Source organism: Nanorana parkeri, unplaced genomic scaffold (genome assembly GCF_000935625.1).
Source record: "Nanorana parkeri isolate BGI_ZX_2015 unplaced genomic scaffold, ASM93562v1 scaffold609, whole genome shotgun sequence".
NCBI classification, from domain to species: domain Eukaryota; kingdom Metazoa; phylum Chordata; class Amphibia; order Anura; family Dicroglossidae; genus Nanorana; species Nanorana parkeri.
The window spans coordinates 625,341-646,417 of NW_017306877.1; the positions used below are offsets into that span (position 1 = coordinate 625,341).

At 47.1% G+C, this 21,077-nt stretch overlaps 1 protein-coding gene across 1 annotated transcript in view; it reads right to left on the reverse strand.

Annotated features, from left to right (window-relative positions):
* CHST8 (carbohydrate sulfotransferase 8) overlaps nucleotides 1-21,077 on the reverse strand; it is a 189,097-nt gene that overhangs the window by 64,734 nt on the left and 103,286 nt on the right. The window contains exon 2 of the mRNA XM_018562893.1: nucleotides 423-429. Coding sequence (XP_018418395.1) covers nucleotides 423-429 — 7 coding nt within the window. The remainder of the gene's footprint in view (nucleotides 1-422; nucleotides 430-21,077) is intronic.

Genomic DNA, 21,077 nt, shown 5'->3' on the forward strand with positions numbered 1-21,077 from the left:
AGAGTCCTCCCGGTGCTTGTGGGGCCACGGGGTCTTCGGGGGGGGGGGGGTTTGGGGCAAAGGCACCTCCTATCTATGGGAAGTGACAGAACCTTAAGAAGCGACATGGTAAAGTAATCCTGAGCCTCCAGCAACTGCTGGTCTTAGCAAGCTGTGTGCTGTAATTAATGATTTGGTACCGACTAATTATTTGACTTTTTCCGAGGCTCAGCAACTCGGCAGATGGCGTCTCTGTAAATGCTTATGTTAACACACAACTGCTCTGTACCACCGTAGTCCGCAGCGCAATCAACTTAGACAAATGATCGCACAGCTGATATCACCGGTCCAAATGTCATCAGTTATCAATCCGAGCCGGCCGTATGGGACCCCCGTGCATTTTAATGGGTAATCAGGGGCCCCCGGAAGGAAATAGCACTTACCAAGGTTCTGCTGTAGCAGATTATGTGGCTTTATCCCCCATGCGATTCGTCCAGAAAACACGCAGCAAACAATTAGGAGAAAATTAATCTGTGCAGAGGTCAGAAACTTTTATCGGCATGATTTCAGAGGGATTGGGGGGCTGGTTTATAAACTGTACACTAATGTCCTCCAAATAATACAACTGAATCGTTTTTTTAAAAGAAGGATAATGTATTCATATGTTTGGTGAAGAAAATTGGTCAAAATGAAACAGGCATCGCTGATTTTTAACTTTACTTTATTGCTAGCACAGGTGGGATGATAAGGACCTGACCAGATAGCAAATTGCGGGTGGCAGGTTCTCTTTGAGACATCAGGGGTCCCATAATGTCAACTCTACATTCTGTTAAAGCAGATGGAACACAGGCTGTGCTTGATCAGCTTCTTTCCTGGCTATAGTGGCAGAGGATTGAAAACTCTGAACCAGGAAGTGCTCAGAGCTGAGCACTTCCAAGTTCAGCCTACCCAGGGGAGATAAGGGAACGAATGCTCACTGGCCTGCTGCTGCTTTCCATTCTGACACATGTGATAGAGAGCCGTGACTGTCACTCAACGCTCCCTGCAGGGATCCCCCCCCCTCCCCTCCATCGCTTATTGGCGGAACGGATGGGGGCGGGTACAACTGGCTCTGCCTCTAGATAGGCAGAGCCAGCTGTCAATCACGCAGCTGGGTGGATCCAGACAGTAATGTCGGATCCATCCCGGCTGCGGCGGTCTCAGTATATAGAGATCTGTAGCTCGCGGTATACTGAGCTTTGGGCTAGTTTGTGTTCTCCTGTGACCCTTAGGAGAACTATGCGGAAAAACACTGACCCCATAGTTCTCCTTTAATGTAACTATTAACAAAAGTGTTAAAACTATATCTAGAAGCCAAACCTTTTTTATATCGTATTGGACAGAGCTGGGAAACATTAGATGGGAAATCTAATAACATGAAGAGAGGGGAAATCATCCAACAGGGACACCTGCTCAGGTGACAACTCTCTAAGTGGTTCCCCTTCTTTCAGAGAATTCTTCTTACTTCCTGTTCTGTCTTCAGGACAGGAAATGAAAGTAATTTTTCCAACTGGGACACAGGAGATTGAAACATTCCCTATTTTATTAACAAAACGTTTCGGCTTTAGATATATACTATAAAATTCCTAGCCGGAGCCCGCAGAGCTCTCTGGTTCTGCATCGTGTCCGATGGCAATCTGAGCTCCGCTCCGTAGCACTCCGCTCCTGTATTAACCGTGTGTTAAAACAATCTTTTGTGTACCGAGATTTTGTTTGAGGGCGAACATCAGAATATCGCAGTCATGAACGGCCCTGCGAGCCGCCAAACGTTAAATACAAACAACGTGTAAAAAAAAAGAAAAGAGCAAACACACAAAAACAAAATAAAAAGGAACGCAAAGAGCGGCGTTCTGGTTATGGCGGCAGCTGCCAATTTCATGGCCTGAGCTCGGCTCCCAGATGCGTCGGGTCTTTTATGCCGCGTATCGTTTATAGCGCGCGCTGTGATTAAGCACACGAGTAACAATTCCGCTAGTTGATGGCTTTAATCTTTTTACGCGCTGAAATGAAGCGTGCCGCTAAAATGAAAACTCCGGGGAAGGAGTCACAGCCGGGGTGGCCTCTTTTTCCGGGGGAAAATATAACGGCCGCAGTTTTTTTTTTTTCCAGCTTCATTCTTAATTAGATTTTCAAGCGCACAATCGAGGGGCGATAAAACTGGCGTATAAACGATATTGTGGCCTCTGGTTTTTCCTTATCACATGCTGCGCTGAGGGAAGGATGATTACCAGCCGACAGAAACATGCATCTGAAACAGGGGTGGGCAACCTCTGTACACCAGCTGTTGTGGAACTACAAGTCCCATGAGGCATTGCAAGATTCCGACAGCCATAGGTATGACTCCCAGAGGCAGGGACATGATGCTATTTGTAGTTAACCACAGCTAGAGTCCAGGCTGTCCCTTTAATGAGGCAGTCTGAGACTGTGGCCTCATGCGGCATCTCTTTGGGTCACATAGGGGGGCAGCAGGCAGAGCAGCATGGCCGCTCTGCTGTACAATGTTTGCAGTGTGCCTGCTGTCCCCTTTCCTGCCAGAGCGCCCCAGGTTGCTAAGACCTGGGCGGGGAGATGTGTTAAGGTCATATACATCTCCCCTCCCAGCTCTGAGCAACCTGGGATGCTCTGGCTGGTGCCCCACCCAGTTCCTGGCAACCAGTGACCTCACTGGTTGCCAAGAGCTGGGCAGGACGCCGGCCAGAGCATCCCAGGTTGCTCAGAGCAGAGCCGGGAGATGCAGAGCCAGCAGAGGGCGGTGTCACTCTCATATCTGGCAGCACTGTCTCCTCTACCCGCTTTCCCCCCCCGCCTCAGGTGGTAACAAGACTAGGGACAGCACTGGTTGGAGTGCTGAGGTTGCCCACCCCTGATCTGAAAACAAATGTGCATTAAACCTGACCTCTCACCCAACATGTAGGCTAAGTAATAAATACTTTTTCTTTGATCATATAATTAGCTTCTATGCAGTCATGTGACCACAATGCTCCAGTTCATCGGTGTAGATGTGTAAGGCTGTCAACGGGGCTGAATGACCTACAGCAATGATGTCATTCCACCGGCATCCACTGCTCTAGACTAGGGCGTCAACAACTAATTGATTAAATCGATAATGAGAATAGTTGGCAACTATTCTCATTATCAGGGAGAGAGAGGGAGAAAAAAAATAATAATCGGGCAACTAATCGATTATGAAAATAATCGTTAGCTGCAGCCCTACTCTAGACGTTGTCTAGAGTTCCCTTAATACCTTTTTTGTAATTGTTCTCACTATTTTGCTTCCTTGCTCCTCATCTATGTGAGGGTGACTTGGCCTTTTTCCACCTCTGATCTCCAGGAATACATCACACATCTCAGAGCCCTGCATGTGCCAAACTTTCACAAGATCTCCCGACACCATTGCAACATGTAAACTAGAAGACCTGGTGCCAGAGCTCCATTTGCACATGCAAGAAATCAGGCTGTGTGTAAGCAGCCGGGCAGCGGATCGAAAGGTGACAACACTGGATCCGCTGGGCTTGTATATTTAGGTTAAAGGAAAAAAAAAAAAGGTAACTGGCATCTGGGAAATAATTATGCATGTGGAGGTACAAGGTCCAAATTAAACCATCCATTGGCACATGGTGCCATTGATTTAAACCCCTGGTTCTCAACTGGTGGGTAGTGACCCAAAAGTGGGTCGCGACCCCGTGTTCAGTGGGTCGCCGTGTGCCTTCCACTTTTCTAGGTGAGAGTCTCTTAGCCTCCTCCTAGCGCAGCGCTGTCAGTTCTCACTCAGAGCTGCCATTCAGAATATGCTGACTGGCGTTGAGTGTCAGCTTGAGATGGAGTGGGCTGGAGCTAGGGCCACGAGGGAGCTCCATCCATACGTGCATTGCTAACAGCTCCTCCACGTGCCCTGTAGAGCTGCCTGGACCGGAGTGACGTCACATTCTGGCTCCCGGCACCTCTACAGGGCGCGCATGGGAGCTGTACCAGTAATGTATGTATGGCTGGAGCTCCGTCACAGCACAGCACTGGATCCCTGGCTGAGGATTCACCCCAGTTCTCGTAATGGCACCCCAAACACATCTTCCGCCTACAGTTCAATCGCCCGCACCAGAACGCACGGTACTGCAATGCCGTGCGTTCCATTGCAGTGCGACTTGGGTTACCACTTAATGGCCAAAGAAAATGTGGGTCCTGAGGTTACACAGGTCGAGATCCGCTGATTTAAACAAACCATGATTGTGCGCTGCAATGTTCAGAAGCTGCGGCGTGATGCCCCGAAGGCGCGTTCAACTGCATAAATGTGAATTGCGGCATTTCTTTATTTATGTGGTGCTGCTTTGTAGTGGCTGTATGTCTAAAAATAAAGAAAAAAAGTCAAACAAAGCCCAATTTTCCATAATTATGGAGTCTATGACCGCGCATTTAACAGAACAGCCTGAAGTACATTAAAGTGACATTAAACCCTCAGATTTTTTAACATAAACCAGTACTGTAATGTGCGCCTTACTGTAATCCATGGTAGTTTCCCTTCTCTTTGCTGCTCTTCCTTTTAAATCCTCATGTCTTCTCATGCTTGGGGAGAACTTCCCTTTGCAGCTCAGGGCCTCTTCCTGTAGTGCTGGCTCAGGTTACAAACCTACACACAGACACCATATATCCATTCCAGAGACAAGGCAGTCTGCTGCAAAACAGAAGTTCTGCCCAGCATGAGAACAGATACAGATTAAAAAGGAAGAGCAGCAAAGAGTAAGGCGCACATTACAGTATTGTTTTATGTCAAAAAATCTGAGGCTTTAATGTCACTTTAAAGTGATATTAAAGGCAGAACATTTTTTCCCTCCCCCCCATGTAAATGTTAGCACTTACCTTAAATAATGTCTCTTTTTCCGATCTTCCTCTTCTTTCCCCATGTTTTCATGCGACCCTCCAGCGGTGTGACGTCACTCCGATCCAGCGCTGACTGCTCTGTCTCTCCGATCCAGCGGTGTCTGCAGGTGGGTGCACGCGTCCATAGACTTACCTTGCGTCTCTGCTCGTCTCCCGGCCGAGAATCGGAACTGCGCATGCGCCCGCCCCAAGATCCTTTGCGGCCGTACGAGCAGTTCCTGATTCTCGGCGTGGGAGCGAGCGGCGATAACGAGGTAAGTTTAAAATGATTTTAAGCGGTTTTTTTTTAACACTTCTTGCCTATATCTACTGCTTGCTAGCAGCAGATATAAGCAAAAAAAAAACGGAGGGTTTAGAACCCCTTTAAGGGAGGATTAGCCTGAAGGGCAGAGAGGAAACTGTCACATGGTAGCGGAAATCGACGTTTAAAAAGATACATTGTTTAAATCTATTTTTCTTATTAAGAACATCCTCCAGGAATATCAGCCGGCAGGCAGCCTTCGTCACAGCCCTGCTTAGTTACCGACTTCATGGAGATGAAAGTAATTATATTCTATTTACTCTTATCTTCCTCTGCTGAAGAGAACACTTTGGGTACAGATCACCTCTGGGTTGTTCCGAGGTAACAGATGAAATGGATATGTAGGAAATTCGTGCAGCTCCACACGAAGTGCTGTGCGGTGGAGGGATTAGTTTGAAGTTCACCAAAATGAACACAGGTAGGTGACCGGCCACTGCTGGCCCGTCTAAACCCTTCCAGGACTTTCCTGGTCTGACAGCCGGCATGTACAGTCCAACTGTACCTGTGCCATAAAAATGAAACACACTTAAAAACTCGGGCTCTTATCAATGGATCTCTTTTTTTTAACACAGTTGGATAAATGGTTCTATATTTAGGATGTATCCGGTCTATAAATGGCGGCTCTGGATGGACAGTTGGATAAATGGCTCTATATTTAGGATGTATCTGGTCTATAAATGGCGGCTCTGGATGGACAGTTGGATAAATGGCTCTATATTTAGGATGCATCTGGTCTATAAATGGCGGCTCTGGATGGACAGTTGGATAAATGGCTCTATATTTAGGATGTATTCCGGTCTATAAATAGCGGCTCTGGATGGACAGTTGGATAAATGGCTCTATATTTAGGATGTATCTTGTCTACAAATGGCGGCTCTGGATGGACAGCTGGACAAATGGCGCTATATTTAGGATGTATCTATATTTTATATTTTAGATTGTGGTTTTGGATGGACAGTTGTATATTTAGTATGTATCCGGTCTATAAATGACTGCTCTGGATGGACAGTTGGATAAATGGCTCTATATTTAGGATGTATCTGGTCTACAAATGGCGGCTCTGGATGGAGCGTTGGATAAATGGCTCTATATTTAGGATGTATCTGGTCTATAAATGGCGGCTCTGGATGGACAGTTGGATAAATGGCTCTATATTTAGGATGTACCTGGCCTATAAATGGCGGCTCTGGAAGGACAGCTGGATAAATGGCCCTATATTTAACATGTGCCAGGTGTCTATAATTAAAATGTGTATACACACACACACACACTATGAGACAATGGCTGCACAGTTGGCCACTAGAGCATCAAAGAATGATTGTCTCCACCCACTTTCCTAAAATGACTTTGAATTATTCCTTTTTGCATTCCTTCAATTTGGTGAAGTCATAATGAGGTCGTTTCCCTAAGCGGCTGGAGCTTCTTATGTTATCACATGATAATTTTCTCATAACAAAAATGTTAATTTCACTTTTTTTTCCATATGAAAGCCTCTATTTATACATTTTTTTTATCTCCACCAGCCAAATTGCTTTAGTAAATGTCTTTACTGTAATCTTAGTGAATTCAATTTTACATTAAAAAAAAAAAATCGAAAATCATTAAAAATAACTCGCATGCTGTAAATTCTGATACATTTAGTGAAATAAAAAAATATATTTTCCATCGTGAAAATGAACTAACGATGCCCCCGAAATGATAATATGGCGTTACACATTTGCGCGCTGAGCCCACTCTATAGAAGAAGTCCATTTTTCTAATGTTACAACTGCATTTTGAGGTTATTTTAGCTTCAATTAGCGATCTTTCCGACCGCGGCTGAAGACAAATGATTGTAGCAGAATGTAAAAGCGAAAAAATAAATGTTCGCCGAGAACAACGCGCCGTCCCGCAATGTCATTCGAAAAGGTCCCACTTCTTCAAAGCGCTAATAGCTGCAAACATCAGCCAGCCGTGTAGCTGACCGAGGGTTACGCTTTGCTTCTAATTTTGGCAGAAAGCCTTTTTTTCCTTTAATGTCATCAAAATGTCCTAACAATCACAGGTTAGCGTACGGACATGTCCTCATTAAACAATATCTCTGTAAAGATGATGCGGCAAAGCCTGGCCTCCCACGTCCTCGATTCGCGGTGTAAGCGCGCCCATCTGAAGCCCGAATCCCTCCGCTCTCCATGTTGGCGGCGCTGGAATGGAGTCACGCAGTTGCCTCATGATGTGCCATAAAACCAGTGGAAGCGAATATATTCTGGCTGATATTCCCCGGGAGCCGCGTTGTCATTTCGGTGTCGTCGTCCTTTTCCGATAATAAGTTTAACAGTCATTTCCTGGGCAATAAACTATGAGAATATGGCTCAGTTGTTTTAAGAAAACAATTACTTTTTTTTTTTTTATCCATTGTCACACAGATGTCGTCCGCTGTGAACGTTCTGCATGCAGGAAGACAAAGCAGACTTTTTATGTTCTTTCATACAATGTTATTATTATTATTATCTCTCTCTCCAGTTCTTGTGAAGCTGCATTAGGCCCACATAGGTTTCAGCTTGTATAAGGGTGGTGTGTACAGTAAGCTTTGTATGGATGTCCCTTGTGTTCCTGCCTATGCTGTGGGGTCGGTCCAAGGTACTGTCAGGGGTGCCTTCAAATTTCTGCAAAAGGGCGGGGACCTCGATGTGAAAGAACGGGGGACACGGATGTGAAAGAAGGACGGGGACTCGGATGTAAAAGAAGGACGGGGACTCGGATGTGAAAGAAGGACGGGGACTCGGATGTGAAAGAAGGACGGGACTCGGATGTGAAAGGAGGGGGCTTTGTGGTGAAAAGTGAAACTCCAAGTTGTCTTTTTTGTTTCTATGCCTGAGGTCACCTTAAAAACCCGTATCAGACCCCTGTCTAGGATAAGAGTCTGGTATTGATGACTGACCTGCTAGATAGCTTGAGCCCTCATTGACATTACTGTGGAGTATGAATGTGGGCAAAATCCCGCAATGCCAAGACGCCCTTTATTTCATGCAAAGATGGGTGACAAGCACACAGTTAAAGTTAAACACACAAAGCTTGAAGCTTAAAAAGGTGCATGAGCTTCTTTGCTGTGTTTGCAGTGGGTAGAGAAGCCCAATGAAATGAATAGGCTGTCTTATGTATAGCTTGTGAGAAGTGCGAAAGTAAATGCGGCGCATAATGTTGTGCTCCGCAGGTGTAACTGGGGGTTGAAACTTTGGGGCGGAGACATGCAGAGGTAGAGGGGAGTGAGTTATGAGTCAGTTCTCCGACTTATTCCCTTGACTGTGTAAATTTTAGCTTGAGCTACTGAGCTCTGTTAACAGCATTCTTTCGTGCAGCAGGGAGGTGAAAAAGGTGTCTAAAGCGGCATCTACTGGCTCAAACTGATATAAAATATTCATATCTAATATTTCATATCAGGCTGATTGAATAAAAAAAATAACAAAACAAGTATTTTTAACTTTGACCATAATAGGTAAAACTCTACATTCCCGTTAAATAATAAAAACAAAACATGGATTCCGGCAAAGGTCGGCTTCAAAACTCTGTCCAGCAGCCATTTGGATTTGTCACACGAAGCAGCTTTCCTGGATTACACCTTCTCCTAAAATTAGTAAATGTTAACACGAAAACCGCCGCGCCGCGTTTCAGAATATCGTTCCCGTAGACTGCTCATTAAATTGGGCTAAATGAAAGCGAATATCGTTTAGAGGAGAGGAAAAAAAACACTCTATTACTGTAGTTTAACCAAACAAGCCTGCGAAGACAAGCTGGCACGCTTCACCCCAATTTTCTGCTGCAGCAATTTACAGCTTGGAAAATCTATTTGGCGTTTTGCTTCCCCGGCCCGAGAGGGATGTCGAGTTCGCGGCGGCGGCGCGCTACACAAACAAACAGCTGGGGGCAGCGCAACTTTTCCCTCCGACTTTTATATAGTTTGGGAAAGGTCATGATTTAAAGAGGACGTGTCAGTATTTTGCATAGTGCACAGGCAATAGATACCAGTTTTAATCAAGTAAACATGAAGGCCCCGTTACCAGGGCGGGTGCGGATCAGCGCGGTTTCCGTGCGATTTTTAAAAAGGCGGTTTTGAGCATTTTGAATTGCGTTCTGTAAGAGTGACTGCACTGCAGCAGAAAATAAATGCAGACTCCCGCCCTGCCCAGACTGGGTTATGTGGTGTGGCAGGCTTTAAGCTGAGACAGACATTAACAGCGGGGAGATCAGATTGCAAGGACTGCAGAGGAAGCAGGGGGCGTCCCGAGGCCGCCGTGTCGTCATCACGCATGAGCGACCATCTTATCGACGCCTGCCGGCGGCCATCTTGGTTATGGACGCCGGCAGAGAGAGGAGGGGGCGTACACCTGGCGGGATGAGGTATGCCATACTTTTTAGAGGGGGTGACACCAAAATGACTATTAGTGATTTTGGTGTCACCCGGGTGTGGGCCGCACCCCTCTTGTGACGCCACTGAGAGGAAGGATAGCAGAGATGGAACTGCATCATTTACACATAAGTTGTTCACTATACATTTGTGGAGTATAGGAATTGTTCCTGCAATGCTGCCAGCTGGGTGTGCTGTGATTTGTGGTCCACCAACTGGAACGCGGGGGTATTTTTGCATGGAGAAAGTATTGCCGCTGCACCCTACAACTCTCCGCTGTCACTAGGGAAGCGCGTAGCTGCTGGTCGGTGCATTCTAGATTGGCAGGAGGGCGTCGCGTTGCTCAGCGGTGACACGGCGCTCTTTGCAGGAGGCCGCTAAAGTGTTTATTATAGAACCCGACACTAATGGAGTCTGGCAGCGGCTCCAGGCTTCTGGATCTTATTTAGAAGTGGAATGAAATGTCCGGGGATTGTTTAAAGGATTGTGGAAGAATGAGAAATAAAAACCCCCGAAACTGCTCGGGTGGAATAATGTTTCCTGCGCCTCGCCAGATTAGTAATGAATGTACGATGGCGTCCGTATAGATTGATGGAAAAAAGACAATATTGAGCAGAGTCTAAAATCTCCTCCACTCACCCCCCGAATTAAATTACATTTTATGGAACAGCGGGCAGAGCCGTGACACTTTTATTTAACCTTTCAGTAAGGGTACGACTTTAAAAAAAAGCACGCCGATATCCTCCTGGGGCCACAATGTAACCATACGGAACCAACAATGACGTGCGGCTCCGAAACGCGGGTCTGTCATGAGATTAGACATGTAAGCTGCGGAAAAATTCGTTTTTTTTTTTCCAGGATTCGGGTCTGAAATTCAATTGTTGCGACTACCACAAAAAAACAGATACAGATATCAATACTATAGCTGAGGTTTCCAGACCCGAATGGCATTCGGGATCCGAATTTCCGAGTATTAGGCATGCACCGATACCGATACTAGTGCCGATCCCGTGTATTTGGAAGAGTACTCGTACTCGCCCAAATGCTCAGATACGTAGCCCCGATACTTGAGCTTCCGGTATCAGGAAGCCGGGTAGCGAGTCATTACACACTGGAAGCCGGCTCCGTGCTCCCTCGTCACTTGTGACATCCAACATCTGCCTTTTCACAGTGATTGGACTACAATAGGGGTAGACAACAATGTAAAGACCCAACACAAGTCAGGGGATTTCACGAACCAAGGATACTGGAAATGCATTCACACATCAGTAGGAGATCTCTGAAAGACGTCAAGTCCTACACACCTTTAAAAGGAGAACTATGGGGTCAGGGCTTTTCCCCATTGTTCTCCTAAGGGTCACGGGATAGCACAAACTAGAGTTCTCCCGTGACCCAAAGCTCAGTATACCGCGAGCTGTAGCTGTATACTGAGATGCCGCAGCCGGAACAGATCCCCCCAGATCCACCCAGCTGCCGGATTGACAGCTGGCTCTGCCTATCCAGAGGCAGAGCCAGCTGGGCCCGCCCCCCTCCCCCCGTCCGTTCCGTCAGTCAGCGCTGGAGGATCGGACAAGGGAAGGGGTGAATCCCTGCACAAAGCCATGAGTGACAGTCACGGCTCTCTGCAGGGATAGATCGAGAAGTTAGCGAGCGACGGTATGTGTTCGCTCACCTCCCGATCTACTGAGCCGACCTGCGACAGTCTCATTGTCACAGGTCGGCTCAGATTATGAGGCTGAGTGAAAATCACTCGCCTCATAATTCTCCTTTTACATGGTCATGGTGAGTTGGTGTCTCCAGATGCCGCCTATAGATCTCAACATTTCTTCCCACAACCCCTAGAGCCATGAGAGGTTTACAGTAAGCCCTACGTGTTACGTTTTTAAACGGATCCTTTCTATCAGTTTTGGTCGGACTGACCCTCTAAAGTAACCAGAGTACCCATAGACATGCATCAAAGCAGCAGGAAGCCTGTGATCTCTGCTCTTCATGTCACACTATCCTTCCTGTGCCTACATTCCTTAGCGCTTTACCAACTTCCCCGCACGGCATTGTTGGAATATGTTAAAAAGTAACAACGGCTTTGAAAAGGACAATTTAAAAAGGGAAGAAAAAAAGTCTGCGATAGTTCCTCTTCATCTCTGAACATTTATTAACACTGATCCGGCCATTAAATTGCGCTCATCTTCTCATATCTTCCTTTAACGGCACAGACAGGGACATATAGAGAAGGAGCCCGCAGGGGCCGCTCTTCAATAGGGGACACAACATCGCTTTATAACATCTGATTAGGGTTTCCATAAATCTTTCATCCCGTTCCCTCGTTGGAAGGAAGACGCGTCCGCTTTTGTGATGTGCTGGCTGCGGATTTAGAGTATGCATGACAGATTTGAGAGCTATAGTTTCATGTGTCGTTACTCCCTCACAGCCATGCCGTTTCCTTGCTGGCGATGGCTCACCGTTTCTATTATGACAAAGAGCGCTGCCGCGGCTGATCAATGTTTCATTGCGCTTCTCATGTAAAAATCATATTCGCAATTTTCAGGATTCCAGCAGTGCCGCAATTATGTTCACTTCCACAAATAGGTTAAACGGTGAGCATGTCAGGGAGGACCTGCCTGGTGAATGCAGCAATATCATAGTCTCAGTCAGCATTCATTATATTATACTCTATAAATTCACGGGGAACCAGAGACCTATACTGCAGCCTATCCATTCACTAGAGACCGGTGACATCACAGAGAATGCAGCCTATCCATTCACTAGAGAGCGGTGACATCACTGAGAATGCAGCCTATCCATTCACTAGAGAGCGGTGACATCACTTAGAAAGCAGCCTATCCATTCACTAGAGATCGGTGACATCACTGAGAATGCAGCCTATCCATTCACTAGAGACCGGTGACATCACTGAGAATGCAGCCTATCCATTCACTAGAGAGCGGTGACATCACTGAGAATGCAGCCTATCCATTCACTAGAGACCGGTGACATCACTGAGAATGCAACCTATCCCTTCACTAGAGAGCGGTGACATCACTGAGAATGCAGCCTATCCATTCACTAGAGAGCGGTGACATCACTTAGAAAGCAGCCTATCCATTCACTAGAGATCGGTGACATCACTGAGAATGCAGCCTATCCATTCACTAGAGACCGGTGACATCACTGAGAAAGCAGCCTATCCCTTCACTAGAGACCGGTGACATCACTGAGAATGCAGCCTATCCATTCACTAGAGACCGGTGACATCACTAATAAGTACTGAATTGGATAAATCGGGTTTGACTGATACGACTTTTCTCACGCTGTAGCGGGCTGCGTCTTCCTTGTAATAAACTTGTGTGAAACATCGTTGCAGCGCTCGCTACGCCAAGAACTAATCAATTCCTAATTAAGAAGAACGCCATGTACCCAATAACTAGATATTCTGTTCTATCAGAACCCCTGTGTATAGACGAGCCCCGCCAGCCTTGCCCGGACACTACACGTATTTCAATCGAGCCGCTCTTCGCATAGCAGTCGCTCTTCTGAGCCCGGAAAGCAGACGTGTGATTGGTGAACACGGCGGATTCCTGATACCACCCGGCTCATTCCTTGACATGAGCGTAATGGGGAATGCATTGTGTGTGTGGGTGCGTGCCGGGATTTGCATAATCACCTGTCTATAGACCCCACTGGGATAAGTGCAGCTCAGGAAACGCACATTAGTGCATTATCCTCTCTTATACAGCAAGGAGATGACACCGCCGTCGCAGTCTGTGGTTGTGGGTGACACAAGCCTGCGAGTCCCCAGCTGACATCTCGTGACAAATGCATTTTCCTGTAACGGCTGTCAACGTTTGACTTTTCAATGCGGCATTATTAAATCCTGTACGTTGTGTTTACTCCGCTCCATACATCACGAAAAGCCTCAGCGAATTTACAGCTGACATTACAAACACAAAGCATGTAGCAATCAGGGGGAACGTCGGTGTCACGAGGCATCAATGTATCAAGCACTTTACCCACCTCATTCACAATGTCATGGTTTTAAAGGTACAGTACACTGCAAATGTTGCCCTTAACCAGACTCTACATTGTCCAACTACAGAGTTATGGAATATTATGTCCCGAGTTCTCCACCTGGCTGTCCGGGAATTGCTGCCAACTAGGGATGCACCAATACTGGTATCGGCATTGGTGCAAATACTGGGCATTTTAAAGAAAACTTGTGTTTGTGAAAGTGCCCCGATACTGAACGCGGATACCGGCGCTTTAAATTGTTAAACCAAAGAGGTTGCCTGAGGTCCCGCGCTTGCTGGAGGCCTCGGCAGCCTTCCTGCAAGCCACAGTGCCAGCCGAACATCTCCTCCTCCTTCCCGGGGAACCGCACTTCCACTGCCAGCACCTGCCCACGAGACCATCCGGATCACTGGGGAGACCCTGCACAGCCCTTCTGAGAGCCCACAAAGCCTACCCGAGACCCCTCACAGCTCTCACGAGACCTCCACGCAGCTCTCACGAGACCCCCACGCAGCTCTCACGAGACCCCACGCAGCTCTCACGAGACCCCACGCAGCTCTCCTGAGGCCTAGCACAGCCTACCTGAGAGTCCACGCAACCCTTCTGAAACCCTGGAGACATTGGGCTGCCAGACCGGAGTATGTAATTTCATATTATTCTGCGTTGCTGTATAATTAATTGCTGGGATTTGTAGTCCCTCTACAGCTTGGAGTCAGCGGCAAAGCTACCATGGTCGCAGTGGTTGCAGCTGCGACGCTCCACCACTGTCCTAAAATCATTCGTCGGTATTGTTTTAGAGAAACTGTCACATGACACTAAAACAAGGTATTGTTAATGGCGAGTACTTGAGGAAAAGTATCAGTACAGTACATCAGTGTGGAAAAAGTGATATCGGTGCATCCCTACTGCCAACCTCATCTTTTGTGTTGCCTTAGGTGCAAGGATGTGGAAAAGCAACCAGGGTGTTTGCTGGTTCAAGCTCCGCTCACTCTCTATTGCAACTTTGCCCAAGAGTCAGGTGTGTTCTTCCTGAATCTCGGGGAGCTTTGTGTATTTCTTCCAGATCTGTACAGTAATCCACTGCGAGACTAGGAGCTTCCTGTAATAAAGACCGCTCACTGCTGCTCTCTCTCCTTGTGCAGGGTGACTGGTCTTGTCTCCGCCCCCTCCTGTAATAAAGACCGCTCACTACTCCTCCCTCTCCTTGTGCATGGTGACTGGTCTCATCTCCGCCCCCTCCTGTAATAAAGACCGGTCACTGCTCCTCCCTCTCCTTGTGCAAGGTGACTGGTCTTGTCTCCGCCCCCTCCTGTAATAAAGACCGGTCACTGCTCCTCCCTCTCCTTGTGCAGGGTGACTGGTCTTGTCTCTGCCCCCTCCTGTAATAAAGACCGGTCACTGCTGCTCTCTCTCCTTGTGCAGGGTGACTGGTCTTGTCTCCGCCCCCTCCTGTAATAAGGACCGGTCACTGCTGCTTTATCTCCTTGTGCAGGGTGACTGGTCTCGTCTCCGCCCCTCCTGTAGTTTTCTACATGCAGCCTACTGCTCTCTCTCGCCTTGTGCAGGTCTGGTTTCCGCCCCTCTTGTAGTTTCCTGTAGCGGGTGGAGCCTGCTGGGCCCCTCCCATAGCGTTCTGCTCTCTGCACAGGCTATGTACAGCACAGTGATGATGTCACCGCTAATATCTGGGTTGGCAAATGCGTTTGGCGCACATGAAGTGGATTTGTGGTTACGGAGGGATATTTGCAACTGAACATTTTTCAGCTTTAAACTTTCTTGATGGAAATGTAAATTCTCTCCGCCATCCAGCGGTATAAAAGGCGGTTTGTAAGGTTGTATTGTGCGGTGCAGATAAAGGTCTTCCAGTCTGGGTGGCAGTTCATCTATAGAAGCAGAAACCCAGCGGAGCCACTTTCTAATTAAAGCCAGACACCTGGCCTGGCACTGCCTCCCTTTCCCTTCACACACAGGTCAGTATGTGCCATCCTATTATCTGCCTGCAGCTCGGTGGCAGGGACGGAGCTCATCAATACCTGGCAGCCATTGTGCAGCCGGCGCTCTCCTGGTCATAACTCAACAAAGACGTCTAATTATATTTCTCTGCAACGTTACGGAGAGACTCCGCGCTTCATAGACATAGAATAAAGTACACAGGGACTGTTCCGGGACTTAGAAATGGCAGAAAACATACCTGCATGTATGTGCATGTACGGTGGCCACTTTACGAGATACACGTGGACGTCAATGCCAATAGGATAACCATAGATCAGGTGAAGTAAAGATAACAATGACACTGTGCCACGCATGGGCAAGCTGACAGTCTCTCTTCATTGCGTAAAGCGTGCAGACCTCGTCGAGTGAATCCAAAAAAATTAGAATAAAGACGACGTGAGATCTGAGAAAGTTTGATTGTGACTATTGGTGATTGTTTTATTGGTGACTATTGGTGATTGTGACTATTGGTGATTGTTTTATTGGTGACTATTGGTGATTGTGATTGATTGTGACTATTGGTGAAAGACGTGGTGGTTGAAGCCTCCACTGACCTCCTGGGATCTTCACTCTCATTCATCCAGGTCACATGGTATATCTGTAAAAATAATAAATCAAGGCAACTGGACTTGCTGTTATTTTTCCTGAAGACGTTTCGCTGGACATCCGACCAGCTTTCTCAATTCAGAATGACCCGTACAAATATTCTCTGGGAATAAATATGGTGAATGTTACTCCAATCCACATAATCTGCTGATCATCACCAGCACGGGGGGTCAGAGACCTCACGGAGGTAAGGTGTTGATTGCATTTGCATGATTGGAGCTAGCAGGTGTTATTAAAACCGCCCAGAGAGAGGCGGTCAGGATTCAGCAGTGTATCCACATCTAAAAGGAAAAAAGGTCACTCCTCTGCAGACAATCAAGTACGGATTCTGGACAGGGAGGAGGACTGGTTTAAAAGGGGTGTAAAAGACCAATAGAGGTGGTGCGGGGGTGGGGGGTGAGACATCTTTTGTCTGCCACCTACAATGCTCTATTAACACCTCTCACTGGGCGGGTTAATAACGCCTGCTAGCTCCAATCATGCAAATGCAATCAACACCTTACCTACATGAGGTCTCTGACCCCCCGTGCTGGATATCATAAACAGATTATGTGGATTGGAGCAACATTCACCATATTTATTCTCAGAGAATATTTGTACAGGTCATTCTGAATTGAGAAAGCTGGTCAGATGACCAGCCAAACACGGCTTCAAGAACAATACAGGAAGTCCATTTATTCTTTAACAGCTATACCATGACCTGGATGAAGGGAGGTCCTTCACAGACAACGAGGGTGTATGTTATGTAGGCATACCGGTAATTAAGTAGTCATGTGACCTCTTAAAATGATTCACCGTCAAGTGCAATTACAGGTTTTATTAGAGGGTTTGTACCCCACCTTCCTATATCATGTCCCTGCATTCATTATTCCTTTCATCCGCTAGCAAGAGAAAGCTTTTATCATCTGTAACATCATCACTAGGTATGTAAAAATTCTTATATGGGCAGTTGCTAGGAGGTCAGTTCCTGTTCATGTAGGCACACCCCCAGAGCTACATCTCCCAAGAGCCCTTTACCTACACACAGTATTGCAGTTAGGCTGCGGAGAGACAAAACTGGACAGAAACACCCCCCCAAAAAAACTGAAAAGTAACCATTCCTGTCCCAGTTATCTCTCTAGGAATATAATGTCCTTGATCCGGAACACTATCCAGGAGAGGCGGCGGCTGTACATGCTGAGACTTGTAGTCCAGCGACTGTCCCAGGCAGCACCCAGTGGCAGACCTTGAGCTGCGGGTGAAAGCAATCACAGAAGGGCCAACCGGCATGAAATATAAACATGACATTCGTAGGGGAAGAGGCAGATTTATGGCATAACATGTTCATATTTCAGACCGCTAAAATGTCAGATGGGGTCAGTGACTGGTCTGCCTCTCCCCTCCCCCAATGGCCTCCGAAATTACACTCCGGTACACGGACACCTCTGAACCCAATAAAAACAGAGCATCGCCGCTGCCGGGGAGAAGAAATCAAGCTCCCGCACAGGAGATAATTACAGCCATAGATCAGCTCTCACTTAAGTGTAGCTCTGTCACATATCATCAGGGATAGGCCTGCACAGGGGAAGACAGAGAAGACTCCGGAGGGGGCCCCACATTAGGTCCAGCCAGTGAGTGATGCACAAGAGCTTGCAATTAATTGATCTGTAATCAGTTGGTGGAGCAGTGAAATTAAGGGGAAGACTGCATGCCGAGAACTGAAGAATACACCCCCCAGCGTGCTGGTTCTCATGCACAGATCTGTATGCTGAAAGCTGAACTCCAGACAGATATAAAAGACACACATTAGACACACACAGCTCCGTGTTCATTACACATCATTAAATGCAAGCAGTCCCTGAATGTAACTTCCTGTACAGCAGAGCTCAGACAGGGGAAGAGAGAAGCAGCACAAGAAGCAAGTCAATCAGTTGGGTTGCAGTGCAGGGAGCATGCTGATAGGAGGAGGGAATAGAGTGACATGGGCTAGGACTGGGCAGGGACTAATGAGATGTGTTGGGCTGGGGGCAATGGGGGGGCTCCATCTAGTGGCCATAATGCAGTTCCTCATTACATTGCTCCTCAGCACCATCTAGTGGCTATAATGCAGTATTACAGTACACTGCTCCTCAGCTCCATCTAGTTGCCATAATGCAGTATTACATTACTCCTAAGCTCCATCTAGAGGCCATGTGGAAGTACTACAATACATTGCTGCTCAGCTCCATCTAGTTGCCATATGGCAGTACTACAATACATTGCTCCTCAACTCCATCTAGTGGCCGTAATGCAGTACTACATTACATTGCTGCTCAGCTCCATCTAGTGGCTATAATGCAGTATTAAATTACATTGCTCCTCAGTTCCATCTAGTGGCCATATTCCTGTACTACATGACATTGCTCCTCAGCTTCATCTGGTGGCCATAATGCAGTATTACATTGCCCCTCAGCTCCATCTAGTGGCCATAATTCAGTATTACTTTGCTCCTCAGCTCCATCTAGTGGCCATAATGCAGTATTACATTACTCCTCAGTTCCATCTAGTGGCCATATGGCAGGACTACAATACATTGCTCCCCAGCTCCATCTAGTGGCCATAATGTAGTATTACATAGCATTGCTCCTCAGCTACATCGAGTGGCCATAATGCAGTATTATATTACATTGCCCCTCAGTTCCATCTAGTGGCTATCATGCAGTATTACATTACTCAGTTCCATCTAGTGGCCATATTACAGTATTACATTGCCCCTCAGCTCCATCTAGTGGCCATAATTCAGTATTACTTTGCTCCTCAGCTCCATCTAGTGGCCATAATGCTGTATTACATTGCCCCTCAGCTCCATCTAGTGGCCATATTACAGTATTACATTACTCCTCAGCTCCATCTAGTGGCCATATTACAGTATTACATTACTCAGTTCCATCTAGTGGCCATATTACAGTATTACATGACTCCTCAGCTCCATCTAGTGGCCATATTACAGTATTACATTACTCAGTTCCATCTAGTGGCCATATTACAGTATTACATTACTCATCAGCTCCATCTAGTGGCTATCATGCAGTATTACATTACTCCTCAGCTCCATCTAGTGGCCATAATGCAGTACTACATTACACTGTTCCTCAGCTCTCTCTAGTGGCCATACAGCAGTAATACATTATCACATACACAAGAACATTTGCCCTATGAATCTCAGGGAACATTTATTTTGGCATGTGTTCACATAAAACAAACTTTTCCAGAGATTCACAGGGCAAATGGACCCTTTATGTGGCACACAGTTATTAGCCCGCAGAAATGTTTTCCTACCCCCAAAGGGCTAGTTTCCCACCCCCAGCCTCAAGGGTCCCGGCCATCCCCGTGATTAGGTTACATCTTCCCTTTAAACATAAACGAGGATCATTGTAGAGGAAATGACGAGAAAGAAGACCCGGCATTCAATGAGAAATATCTAGAGCAAGCACTTCATCTTAAAAATAGAAATGCAAAAAATCCAGAGCGCTCCGTCCCCAGAATAAAAAAAAAACCTTTTCCTGCAGCCAGAAGAAAAGAAAAAGACATAAGAAGCCGAGGAAAACAGAACAGGAAAAAGAAAAGCCATTTCTAAAAGAATCTTCCGTGACCCCGGAGCCGCAGACTTCTATTTCTGCCGAAAACCCCTGACTGTTCCGCGCGCTCGCTGTTACCGAATCTTCCTCATTTACCGGACAGCCGGCGGTGAACTCAATTTCTCCCATAAGAAAGCGGCTGATTGAATGTCTCTCGAGGAGGCCAAACAAAACCCCCGGAGAGTGTTTCTCGAATTAAATTTACGGCGCGAGGAACGGTGATTACATTATTTGCAAACCGCGGCTGTCATAAACAAGCAGCGGCACAAAAAAAAGGGGGGCGAGAGGGCCATTATGTGCTTTCTGGAAGTGTTATTGTGTCGGAGTTCCTTAATAACCCCGGATAGAGACGGCTTTTCATACATGGCACAATGCGCGAGTGGCTTCCCGGAGCTCCGGCTAAAGTGCCGAAAGAAAAAAAAAAATAGGACATTAAAGGCGAGAACTCATCAAAAAAAAAAAAGGAGCTTTGCCGCTGTATATTATCGGCGTTGTGACGCTACCGTTGCCGTACAACTGATCCAGGAACTTACGGCGAGGGCGAGAATGAGCCCGACACCAGATACCAGACATTCATCCTCACCAAAATACTCTCGGCGGGATTAAATGCCATTCCGCCTAATAAGGTGATTTATACCCGGCGCTCCCCGGTGCCCGGATCAAACCGCGGTAACAGTAATTCATGGCGGGGGAGGCGGCGAGCGCTAATCTGGTTCTCCTGGCTCAAGAAAAAGGCGATATCGGATGTGATTGAAAAATTTGGGGAATATGTGATTTATAAACCGCTGGGGTCAGTTACATTATAATATGTTATAATGCATTAAAGGGCAATCACACCGAAATCAACGACCCCCCCGCCCCCTTCGAAGATCTGGTTGATGGCGGGGTCCTGGTAATACAGAGGATCTGGTTGATGGCGGGGTCCTGGTAATACAGAGGATCTGGTTGATGGCGGGGTCGCGGTGATACAGAAGATCTGGTTGATGGCAGGGTCGCGGTGATACAGAAGATCTGGTTGATGGCGGGGTCGCGGTGATACAGAAGATCTGGTTGATGGCGGGGTCGCGGTGATACAGAAGATCTGGTTGATGGCGGGGTCGCGGTGATACAGAAGATCTGGTTGATGGCGGGGTCGCGGTGATACAGAAGATCTGGTTGATGGCGGGGTCGCGGTGATACAGAAGATCTGGTTGATGGCGGGGTCGCGGTGATACAGAAGATCTGGTTGATGGCGGGGTCGCGGTGATACAGAAGATCTGGTTGATGGCGGGGTCGCGGTGATACAGAAGATCTGGTTGATGGC